The sequence below is a fragment of the Entamoeba histolytica genome, genomic scaffold (genome assembly GCF_000208925.1).
Source record: "Entamoeba histolytica HM-1:IMSS scf_1104750517789 genomic scaffold, whole genome shotgun sequence".
Lineage (NCBI taxonomy): Eukaryota > Evosea > Mastigamoebida > Endamoebidae > Entamoeba > Entamoeba histolytica.
In genome coordinates, this window is record NW_001914884.1 from 194 (window position 1) to 13,114 (window position 12,921).

The following is a 12,921-nucleotide window of genomic DNA, read 5'->3' on the forward strand; positions in this document are numbered from 1 at the left end:
GTCATTTTGTATGAAATATTAATGAAATAGATGATTTGATGAATCGTATTTAATTATTTTAATTATTCATATTCTTTTATTTATATGTTATTTATCTATCGTATTTTTATATATTTATTTTTATATTTATTTCTCTGTTTATATTATTTATATCATTGTGTTATTCTTATTATCTATATATTATTATATTATTCTTGTTTTATTATTTTTTATGTTTATATTATTTAGATTTTCTTATTGTTATTCTTTTCTATTTAGTTGTATTTGTTTATTCATCTTATTCATCTTTTATATTATTATCATTTATATCTATTTTCAATTTATATTTATTCTGTTTTTATTTATATTAATATTAATTTTATCTTTTATACTTTGATTTTATTATTATATCATTGACTATCATTTCTCGTTTTATTTATCATTTATTCTTATTATTCTTTTGTTTTATATTCTATATAATATATTCATATCATTTTCATTTATATTTTATCACTTATTATATGTTATAATAACATAACACATATGATTGATTATATAATAAACATCATGATGAAATTATAAACATAAATAATAACATAAAAAAGAGTAAAATATTTTTCATTAATAAAATATTGTTAATCATTTTACATCATTAAATTAGACACTTTTATTGAATATTTCTAATTTTTACATTAAAAATTACACTTTTTATTTCTTCTTTTCTTCTCTTTTATTACATCTTTGTGATTTATTATTTTTATATTCTTCTTCTACTTTCTTTTTATTCTTTTATATATTTATATTCTTTTTATATTATTTGTTTTTCGTTGTTGTTTCTATTTCTTTCTTCTATTATTTATCAAAACTATTTTCCTTCATTCATTATCTTTTTATTTCTTTTTTATTAATTCTTGAGTATTGTATAATTCTTTATTATTTCATTCATATATTATCAAAATATATGTTTTATTGATTTTGTGTTGAATAAATTATTGAATAATTCAATATTTTCAATGTTAAATATTCATTCTTTATTATTAAATGTTGTGTATATTTATTATATTAAATTAATATGATGAATGAATATCAATATTATTGTTTATTTGATTTTAAAAAATAATAAATGAATATGAAATAATATAATGAAATAATGAAGACAATGAAATGATAATGAAATAGAATAATCTAATATTGAACAAATAAAATAAAAAATATATTGAATATATCATTATTGTTACTTTATTATTTGTTATTTCAATTATTAAATATTAATAAATTATTATTCATGAATATTTAATTGATATTTTACAATTTCATTTTCATTTTATTTAATAAATGAAATATAAATAATAAATGAATGAATAATAATGTAATATATGAAATAATAAAAAGAAAAGAAAGATAAATAATAAAGAAATATGATGTATTTAATATATAATATAATTTATTATCAAATATAATAATAATATCAAATGATGATTTATTTTTATTTCAAAATATTTTGCATCAATAAAAATGTTGCTAAATATTTTGCATCATTAAATTTTGCATCATTAAATTTTGCGCTTTTTTTATTTGTTTCAATAAAATTTGCATCCTTTATTTTTTCATTCTTTTCTTCTTTTATCATCTCTTTTGTTTTATTACACTTTATCTTCTTTCTTTTTATATTCTCTCCTTTCTACTTTTATTCTTTCTTCATCTTCTTCTACTTTTTACTTTCTTTTTATTCTTTTATATCATTCATTCTCTTCTTTTTCAATTATTTGCTTTTTTTCTTTGCCGTCTTAAAATATTTATAAATAGTATTAATAAAAAAGAGACTAAATTCAAATTAATTAATTTAGAATAAGATAACCACAATAATAGCAAAGAGAACAATGAATGGACTTGATGCAGCATCAAGATTATCATAATTATCTGAACTACTTCCTGGTTTATTATTTGAGCTTTCATTTGGTTTATTATCAGAACTTTCATTTGGTTTATTGTTTGAGCTTTCATCTGGTTTATTATTTGAGCTTTCATCTGGTTTATTATTTGAGCTTTCATTTGGTTTATTGTTTGAACTTTCACTTGGTTTATTATCAGAACTTTCATTTGGTTTATTATCAGAACTTTCATTTGGTTTATTATCAGAACTTTCATTTGGTTTATTATTTGAGCTTTCATCTGGTTTATTATTTGAGCTTTCATCTGGTTGGTTATTAGAATTTTCATCTAATTCACTGTTTGAACTACTTTTTTTATCTTCTTCATTTTCTATGTCATTTTCATGAATAGACTCTTTCTTTGAAAACAAATCGTAAAGGCCAACGTCTTTTAATTCTTGTTCGATATCAGGAATAACGTTGGTTGCAGTAGTGAATGCAATAAATAATAAAAATGCGAACATTGAATAATTTATCTTTTTCAGAACTTCGTTTAAATATATTATATGTCATCAAAAACTAGTCTTTATGCTCCACTCAACCCCTTTTATTTGAGTTGAAATTAATACACTTTATTCTTTTCATCTATTAACGTTTGTTCCTTTGTCTCACACAGATTTCCTAGTATTACTCACAAAAAGTATTGATGAGAAAAGTTTTCAATTACTTGAAGATATTTTATTGTTCTAATTATTATGCTTGAGTTAAAACGAATGAGAGAATTTCAGTTGAATTGAGTTGACTTGAATATTTCAAAGTTAGAAACAATCAAAAAATGAAGAAAAATCCCAAAATGAAATATGGTTAAAATTGGTAATATTTCATAATATTATTATAGTTTAATATTATAAATTAAAAAAAATTTTATTAATTGGTAAGAAAAAAGAATAAGTGAGTTGCATTAGTTTAAATATTATTAATAAATTATTCAATTTACTAGTTTTATAGTTAAAATTAATTTTATAAAATATTTCTTTAGAGTTATTTCTTACAAGTTGTACTTCAATAAAATATTCTTTATGATTATTATAAATTATTATCTTTTCTTTATTTTCATTGTTTTGTCTTCTTGGATTTCATTAGTTTCATTATTCATTTCATTTTTTCATTAGTTTTTATCCTTTCATTAACCACTTATTGTGTTACCAATTTCTGCTTGATTTTCTGATTTCTTTTGTTTTAATTTTGTATTTTTTTCCATTCTTTTCTATTTATAAGAATAATGTATGTTTAAATAACTATATGTCATCTCATCAATGGAATATTAATTAATGTCTATCATATTTGGAATGTTATTTAATTTTTATCAACAGATAATTTTTGGTTGTAGTACTGTCAAATATTTGTTTTAATCTAATTAAAATTAATTAAAATAAAAAGTAGTTAATTAAGTGTTATCTAAATTTACTTTTCTATTACTTCCTCTGCTCTGGTGGAGAACTAACCCCTTCACTTGAGTTTAAGACTTTTTACTCATCCACTATTCACTTCTTCTTTATCTCTTTGTTGTTAAGACATGTAAATTTCTATTTTTCATTCTTTTATTTACATTAAGTCAAAATCTTTTCAAACACCTAACTTAAATATTCTTCATTTAAGTAACTGTTTCTTCTTTATTTGAATTTCATGTATATTAAAACTTCTCATTCTTTACTTTCTTATTTTATGATGAATATACCATTAATACTATGTTTATTATGTCTAATTTCATTCATCATCAAAATGTATATCCATATATTTTATTTGATAGTATCTATATTAACACATATACTTGCATCAGAACAAGTAAAAATACTATTATCTTTACAAATACACGTTCTTCTATTATAATAAATGTCCAATAATATTCTTGAAGTATTGAATAAGAAATTTTCTATCAAACACTAACACCATAGCCAGATAATAACTGATAATTCAAGTCTTATGACTATGTTAATATTTATGGTGCGATTCTGAATTACAACCAAATAAATAACATTAAAATTGTTAAATGTATTTTATGATATTGTTATTTAATACATGACCATTAGATACATCAACTCATACTTTGGTTCTGGGGAAAATAAAATTATTATTCTTAATGAACATTAATATCATTTAATAACATCACTAGTATAATTAAGTATTGAACCATATTTAATTTCAAAAAATGGTCTATAACTTATTTAAAACAACAATCAACTGTGAGACAGAAACATGTAAGACTTACTATCATTTGAATAAGAGAAATAAGTTAAATTTGGTGTATGTTCAATTCCATTAACAATTCAACTGAATATTGATTCTATTCATTTAAAATTCATGTATAACATCATATATATACTAATTAATGATAGCTGACATAATAATTTAATATACATATATTATTGAGTTGAATTGTTTAAAGCGTTATTATACAATTTTACACATATCAACAAAATTGTTAAGTGTTTTTTTTTTCATAATCAAATTTATTATCGATTTTCTCATGTTATGTTAACTATAGTACATTGGAAAAATATTCATAAAGATAACACAATAAAATATAGAGCTTGTATTTGAAGTAATTAAATAATTAATGCTAATCAAATACATTTGTTTTTCATTAAACCAACAATACAAATTAATTAAGTGTTAATAGAATTTGTTTTTATTATTTCTGACTCATATGGGCCTAACCAAAGTTATATGCCTTCTTCCATCAACTCTAATGAGTATACTTGGTTGTAGTAAAAAAAAACAATGTTTAATAACATTTCTCATATTTCTAATGACATTATTTTTAACTTCTTTAATATTATCAATTTCATTTTTATTTCTTTAATTAGTCTATTACTTAAGGTATTTATTATTCATTCGTTTCAAATTATTATTCAAATTATTTTTACATTTATTTTAATCTCTCTATTTTCTTTATTTTATTCTTTATAAAAATTTCTTTTCTCTATGATACCAATCGAACATATTGAAGAAACTGATATAATAACTTCTCCATATGAAGAAAATCCAATAGTGTATATATCTAATAATTGACCTTTTTTCTTTATAACCATTTCTTTTCTTCTTTTATCTCCGTTGTTATTGTGATATACATCTTTACTCATATCATTTATTACACTAGTTTTATTCTTCTTATCAATTATTTATATTTATCTTTGTCTTTTCTTTTATTACTTTTATATGTTATTGAATATTTCTAATTATTTATTTTCATTAGACTTATATTTAATTCATTTATTGTTATAATGACATTGTCATAATTTCTGTATTTTTCATTCAAAAACGTAATTTGTTTTATTTTCCATTTTAACTTTATTTAATCTCATCTGTGTTTCATATAATATTTCCAATTTTCTAAAGTAATATCGTTATTTGGGTATATTTCATTATTTGTTTCTTCCTTATTCTATTTTTCTTATTAGAATCAAACATAATTTTATTTCTACTGCCTCGGACTCTTTCATTTTTTATTCAATTTCTTTATTCATTTTCATCATATATTTTATCTACTTTATTCTTTCTATTCTTTTATTTTAAATTTCTTCAAATCTTATTCATTTTATTTCATTTTGCATGTCTTTTTGTATTATTTTCATTTTATAGTGTTGTGTCTTCTCTATTTTCCTTATTTGTTTGGAAGTATTGTATTTTTCTTTAATTCTTTCCTTTTCTTTTCTTTGTTGTTTATTTTATGTTTTCCTTGTGTTTTACGTGTTATATTATTATTCTTACAGCTTTATTTCTTTAGTTCATTTCATTCTTTATTTTTATTTCTTCTTAACTTTTTAATATATTCTTCTTTCTTTTTATTCTTCCTTTATTTCTTTTTTCACTCTTTCAATTATCTTTTTGATTGAATATATTTCTTGAAGAATATCATATCATATTATTTCTTTTTCCTTCATCTTTTTAACTTTTTTTATATTCTTCTTTCCCCTATTTACTTCATGTTTTTCATATTCTTTTTCTTTATCATCTATTGTTATACATTTATATTTGTTTTGTATATAATCTTTATCATCATTGTATTTACCAGTTTCTTATTTATTTTTCTTTAGATTTTTCTTATCGTGAATATTGTTATGCCTTTTATTATTGACATTCATTCTCTTGTATAACGGTGAATTTCTATGACTTGTTTGTTTTTCTTTACAATACATAATGATATTACTCAATAATCATTGCAATAACAATTGTATGGTTTGTATCGTAAAAAATCTTACTAAAAATTAAAAAAATGAAAAGAAATAAACAAAAAACTTAAAAGTATCTTTCAAGTAAATTAGTATGTGTGAATATGTTCGTTGGAGTGTTGACTATATAGAGCAAAATGCAAAACATGTCAGAGTGAATCAAATAAAATTAAAAGAAAAGATAATTCCATTACTAGAAAAGATTGAAGCTGAAACCTTTGATGAGAGTATTCACCAAGCACCTAATGACATTGAATCACGGCTAAGATATATTTTAGTTGTAGATGCATTAAACTTTTGTTTTTGGCCAACCGAAGGGTTTGAATATGATGATTTAACAAAAGGGTTATCACGTCTTGAACATGATCACCCTGAAGTTTTTGAGCCTAACCAAATGAAACATGTATCTAGTTGTTTACTCTCTCAGTACTTAGTTTATAACAACCGTGTTATTTCAAATATTGAAGAACGAACTCGATTGATGAGAGAAGTAGGTGAAGTTTTGTGTAATAGGTTTGACCAAAAGGTATTAAATTTATTAGAAGAATCAAAATACGATGCAACAACTTTAGTTTCTCTTATTGCAAAAGAATTTCCTGGGTTTAGAGATTCAACCATTTATAAAGGAAGACAAGTATTCTTTTATAAACGAGCTCAAATTGTAGTTAGTGACATACAAGGAATGTGTGGATGTATTAAAGGGTTGGAACAATTAACTGGATTTGCTGATTACCGTATTCCTCAAGTATTACTTGGATGGGATGTTCTTGACATAGAAGATCAATTAAAACAAAAGATTCTTGATAAAAAGGAAATTCCATCTGGGTCTGAAGAAGAAATAGAAATAAGGTGTACTGTATTATCAGCTATAAAAATGATTCAAGCTATATTCCTTGAAACCAAAAATTCATTTATTGAAGGATATCGCATTGATTGGTTCTTGTGGAGTTATGGAGAAAAAAATAAAGAACAACTACCACCACACCACCGAACACAAACCATTTTTTATTGAGAAAGAGGATATTCGTAATTAAACTATTTAGTAAAACAAAAAACCTTTAAGTTTCATTTCATCAATTCACTTAAATTGAGTTCAATTGTGAAACAAAGATCTTGTAATTTCTGATAAAGTTTAGAACTTGACAACACACTTTCATGTAATTAAGGAAGGTAAATCCATTTAATTTCTTAGAAGCAACTTGATTAATAGTTGTAGACAATGCCCCTTCATCAACCCAAAATTCATTACTATTACCCATCATATCAAGTGCGTTTTCACCTCTTTTGTCACATTTAGTTACAACACCAAATACCTCAGTAACAAGATCTTCTGGTCTACTCTTTGGGTCTGCTTTTAAGTCTGTTGGATTAGCCATTTCTAAACAAGTAAATGTAAATCGTGCCCCGTGTTTTCCTAAAATATCGTTGATTTTAGAATAAGTAGAATAGCCATTAACTTGATAATAACCAGCAGTTGCTTCGGCAGCATGAGAAGAACTACCATACCACCAATGAACTCCTGAAACTTTAGCTGCGAGAGGAAGTGAGGTTCCAAAAGCTTTTCTAGCAGCAATTATTACACGGTCAGTATGGTTGAGCATAAGTTGTGTATAAAATTCAAGGAAAAATTTACCATAATCACTTGCATAATTGTTTGGTTTATTATCATCAAAGAAACTAGTATCACTTGGCTTACTATTATAAACACCAGCATCCGTTGGTATATGTGCCCATTCACTATGTGACTTAGCTTCAGCAGCATGTTGTAACAAACTAAGAGAGTTTGAATCACTCACTTGAAACTCTCCAATGCCAGGGTATTGCCATCCATTAGCAGCACAGTATGATGGATATCTAATTTCTCCTGATGGTCCAACTCCGATTTGTATTTCATCAATAACACCATCAGAAATATAAGACTTAAACTCAGTACTAAAAGCGTTCATAAAGTCATAATAAAAATCAATTGGTGTTCTTCCGCCTTCAACAGCAACATTATCTAAAGCGAAATTAATATACTCATCATTTACATTTCCATGAGAATCTTTAAAGAAACCATCAAGTTTCTTTACAGCATCAATTGCCCATTTAGGAATTGGAATATTACAAGTATCTCCAACATTACCTCCACATTTATGGAATGACATAACAGGTTGGTATTTTAAACCAACATTCTTAATCATTTCCACTAATTCGAGATAATACTTAAAGTTATAATTTTTTGGAGATGTTTCCACTAATCCCCACCAAACATCTCCCATAACACCAGTAAATCCAGCTTGTTTAACTTTCATTAATTGAGATTGTAATAATGCTTTATTTTTAAAACCAGTGCTTGATATAATATCTAATTCAAGCATTCCATTAACATCAACAGCAGAACATCCAAAGATGAATGTTAAAAAATAGAATATCATATTTGTTTTTAAGTTTTAAGTATATTTTTCAAAGGTTTTATTCGTAGTTGTGATTATTCATTTTAATAATAATTTATTCTATTATTTATTCTATTTCAGTTTATGTTTTATTTAAAATAAGAGATATTTGTAATGATAAATTAATTGAAATATAAGTTAATTTTCATAGAAAATATCTTTCTTTCCTTTCTTTGATTTTTTATCTAATAAGGCATCAGCCTTTGTTTCTTTGTATTTTTCTTTCTTTTCTTCTTTAGGAGTAGGAGCTTCACCTTCTTCTTCTTCAAGCAAAATTTTACCGTAGTTTTTAGTTTGTTTTGAAATTTTATTTTCTTCCAATGAACTAACTTTCTTATCATCTTTTACTTCTTTTTCTTCATCATTATTTTCATCATTAAGTCTTTGTTTTTTCTTTGGTTTCTTCTCTTTTACAATTTCTTTTTCTGCCTTCTTTTCCATTTTTAATTTCTTCTCTTCCATTTGTTTTTGCTTCTTTAATTCTTTCTCTTCTTTCTTTAATTCTTCTTTTGTTTTTGATTCAGTCTTTAAAGGTGGTTGTGCATTAAGAATTGTGATAGTTTTATTTAATGCATTAGCTAATTCATTAATCATTTCAACTATCTCTTTTTCATTTTCATTTAATACTTCTTTTTTGAGAAGAGCTTGTGCTTTTCCTTGAATAGTATTTGTTGTGCTTATAATATTTTCCATTAACTGAACTTGACTGAATCTTGAAAAGATCAAATCCTTTGTTTTGTTAAACTCATTTCTTTTATATTTTATAAAGCCATTTTGATGACAATTTGAACAAAGTCTACCAAAGTTACTTTAATATATAAAATAACAATTTTACACTTCGTTTTAGTTATTTTGACTTCAATGATTAGTTATTTCCTTATCTCTTTTATTTAAATATTCTCTAAAAAATCAATTTTAATATAGGTTGTTGAGCGTCTTATTTTATTTCTTATAGAAAGACAAATCTTTATTACTTTTAATCCAAGTTGTTCTTTACTAATTTTCAATGAAATTATAATTTACTATAAACACACTTATTCTTTTGTTAGTTATTTAATTGTAAGGATATTTTCTTCTTTTTATTTCTACAGTTAGGATATTTCTATTGTATAAAATAAATTTGTTATCATTTTACTTGATTAATACGTTATATTATTTTATATTTTTGTATTGTGAAGTAATAGGTTAAGACTATTTTTATTTTGTTGGTTCCTTAAATACTTTCTACAGTATAAAATCTATTATTCTTTCTTATTAATTGAGCTATGAAATTAATTTATTCTTTTCTTATAACTATTGGATATAAGGAATATTATAATTTATTCTATAATTTTACAATTATTAACTCTTTCATTATTTGCTCTTTTAGTTTAAATAATACGCGTTTAATATTATTCCATAGTTAATCTCGATTCAACAGTTATCATTTTTGAATTATGTGTAGTTTATATTGGTCATAGTTTAGTAAATTTATTTCCATTTTATCTATTCATATTGTTAGTCATTATTGTTGACATTTTACAAGATAACTTCTTATTTTTTATTAGAAAAATTAACAAATATCAACACTAACATATTTTAAACACAGAAGGAAGATTAAGATACAATCTTTTTCAGGTTTTGTTGGAAATATAAAAGACATTTGGTTCAAAGAAAAAAGTAATAGAAAAGAATAAATTCTTCAATAAAGTAGAAACAAATAACTTCTAATCTCTAAAGAAGTGAAAACCAAAAACATAAGTAATAAATAAGAGATTAACTAGGAAATGGTTGAAAGAAATTAAAGAGTAATAAAAAGTATAAATGACACAATAGAATATGGACAAAATACAAAGAATTTTAAGACGACGGAAGGTATAAAATGATTATATTAATTACAAAAAATAAGAAGGATAATCAGAAAAAAAAAAGAAAAAGAACATATATATTAATGAATTTATTCATAATGTTTCTTAAAATGAAATATATAATACATGTTTTGGGTTAAAATATATAAATTAGTACATATTCAAAAGAAAATGGTATATCGTATATCTTAATTAAAAGAATGAATATAACTACGTTTCATATAAATATTAATATAAAATGGATAATAAAAATAAATAACAATAATTATGAAAAAAGGAAAAATTAAATACTGTTACAAACAATAATAATAAGATAATGAACAAATATAACACAAATATACTTAGATAAAATAATAACTTAAATTTAATTAATGAAAATCAAGAATAAATAGACAAAACTACCTAAAAATACATTAAACAATTACTTACTTTGCTAAATATATATAGTCAAAGTCTTTGTCCTATATATTATATTCCATTGTCGTTACTCAGTTAAAAAATAATTTTTCTAATTTACTTTTAAAAATATTAAAGAAATATTAAAAATTTAGTTCTAAAAAAAGATTAAAGAAAATACGATTGATAAAAGTATTTATATATTGAGCGAATTATTTCTATAACTTATTTATAATATTTAAAGAAAAAATTTAAATAACAAATATTAACAAAGATTGAACAGTATATATTGATAGAAATCTCAAAAAATGAAAATTTGTTACTTAAAGAACTTAACAGGAATTTTTTAAACGGGGTATAAATCTTAAAATTTCAAAAAAATCTATTTTTATATCTTTTCAAACTTTCCATTCTCTTTCTGTTTTTTTTTTTCTGAATTGTTAATTTGAATTATCAACTCTTTTATCTTCATTTTAGATTATTTTTGTTTAATAAAGATATTCATTGACAATAAGTAATATTGTTTGTAATAAAATCTTTATTGAATATTGTTGAAAAAATAACAAAACTAAATAATTTCAATAGTATTTCTAAATTTAGAACTTCAAAACAATTTTATTAATATTTTCATATCCAATATTATAAAGATGAAATTTGTCTCTTCTCTAAAAAAGAACAAAATTTTAAAAGACTATGGGGTAAAAAAATATTGAAATTTACAAGAATAAAAATAGAAAAAATTTAAAATATTTCTTTAGAAATATTTTAAAATAGAAAATAAAAATAGAAAATCATTTTTATCCCTCCAAAGAGTAAATATTTAACGTTTTGTAAAAATACTTTTTCTCATAAAAGATTAGCAAGTCTTGAAACCGTTATACTCAACTTCATTTTTTCGCTCTTTTTTTACTTTTACATAATAGTCTGTAGATGATTATTTGAACTCTCTTATCTTAATATTTATATAATATCAGCAAAGATGGCTTTTACAACATCTATTGGAAAAAGACCATCTCCATTAATAAGAGACATCCAAACGCCTTTAGACCTAAAAGATTGTGATTTGGAAATTATTCAAATCCTTTCAAAGACTGATACTCATGATGGAAGTTATGTCTATGTTGATGGAGAAGGAGTTATCTCCAAATACAGTAAACCTATTGATGATGAGTTATTGTCATTAATTCATTCTTCTGACTTCTCTAATTAGTTCATCTTATTCTTCTTAACTCTATTTATTTTATAAGCTTTTTATGACTTTACTTCCTATTTTTAGTTTATATTGATGAATGAATTTATGATTTATTTTTCGCAATGTATAACTTAATAATTAAACACTTTAATCTTTAACTCTTAAATACTGACTTTAAACAAATCAGAAAATAAAATTACAACTTGATTGGTAGAATATACTATTAATTATAGTTTTTTATTATTTATTATATAGTTTTATTTATGAATCTATTTATGTAAATTGTATTAAATTCTCCTAAAAAAATAAAGAAAGGAAGAGTAAATAGTATAATGAAATCAAATAACTATTCTAAACAAATTTTATTAAACCAAAACTTCTTTAATTTTTTTATCTATTCATCAAACCTTTAATTTTATTCTAGTGTATTAGATCAAATATTTATTATCTTCATCTTTTTTTTCTTTCCCTTCCATAACCTATTTGTTTGTTTTTTATTAACGATTTAAGTAATTTTCTTTTTCTTCCGTTTTATTCTTTATACATGACTATTACTATTTTAAGTTTATTATTCAATGAAAGAAAATTTTAACTTCTTATTCACTTATATACATATAAATTAAAATAAAACCTATACATATGATACATTTATAACAACCTTTATCAATTTTCATATTATGAATTTTAACCTTGTTGCCAGTACTTACCCTAAACATCTTTACGTTAACCTCTTCATTTAATTTTGTGATATTGGTGTTTTTGTTTTTTCTTTGACCACTTAGTTTTAGTATCACTCATTCAATCGTAGTAATTATTATATTAGCTCAATTACCTAATTCAATACTCAATAAAAATAATACTAATAAATTATATTAAGTATTTAACTTCCCAAAGTTAATACCACAGTTGAATACCCTTTTTTACTTTCCATTTTAGTTATTTGTTACTATATAAAACAATTAATAAGTT

At 22.5% G+C, this 12,921-nt stretch overlaps 4 protein-coding genes across 4 annotated transcripts, besides 4 other annotated features; 1 reads left to right on the top strand and 3 right to left on the bottom strand.

Moving 5' to 3' along the window:
* Positions 1 to 1,789: 1,789 nt before the first annotated feature.
* Positions 1,790 to 2,374, bottom strand: EHI_098180 (surface antigen ariel1, putative; the record flags this gene model as incomplete). Its single annotated transcript, XM_650920.2, has 1 exon — positions 1,790 to 2,374. One exon carries the CDS (start codon positions 2,372 to 2,374, stop codon positions 1,823 to 1,825), a length of 552 nt encoding a protein of 183 aa, XP_656012.1. The 3' UTR covers positions 1,790 to 1,822.
* A 908-nt stretch (positions 2,375 to 3,282) lies between these two features.
* Positions 3,283 to 3,372: a repeat region.
* Positions 3,373 to 4,831: 1,459 nt separating this feature from the next.
* Positions 4,832 to 4,934: a repeat region.
* Positions 4,935 to 5,082: 148 nt separating this feature from the next.
* Positions 5,083 to 5,483: a repeat region.
* Positions 5,484 to 5,535: 52 nt separating this feature from the next.
* Positions 5,536 to 5,945: a repeat region.
* Positions 5,946 to 6,176: 231 nt separating this feature from the next.
* On the top strand, positions 6,177 to 7,094 carry EHI_098190 (uncharacterized protein; the record flags this gene model as incomplete). Its single annotated transcript, XM_648539.1, has 1 exon — positions 6,177 to 7,094. One exon carries the CDS (start codon positions 6,177 to 6,179, stop codon positions 7,092 to 7,094), a length of 918 nt encoding a protein of 305 aa, XP_653631.1.
* Positions 7,095 to 7,164: 70 nt separating this feature from the next.
* EHI_098200 (beta-amylase, putative) lies at positions 7,165 to 8,499 on the bottom strand (the record flags this gene model as incomplete). The annotated part of the gene is made up of 1 exon (XM_648538.2): positions 7,165 to 8,499. One exon carries the CDS (start codon positions 8,497 to 8,499, stop codon positions 7,165 to 7,167), a length of 1,335 nt encoding a protein of 444 aa, XP_653630.2.
* Positions 8,500 to 8,655: 156 nt separating this feature from the next.
* On the bottom strand, positions 8,656 to 9,210 carry EHI_098210 (lysine and glutamic acid-rich protein 1 (KERP1); the record flags this gene model as incomplete). Its single annotated transcript, XM_648537.1, has 1 exon — positions 8,656 to 9,210. The coding sequence occupies one exon, from the start codon at positions 9,208 to 9,210 to the stop codon at positions 8,656 to 8,658; it is 555 nt and encodes a 184-aa protein (XP_653629.1).
* Between the last annotated feature and the right edge of the window lie 3,711 nt (positions 9,211 to 12,921).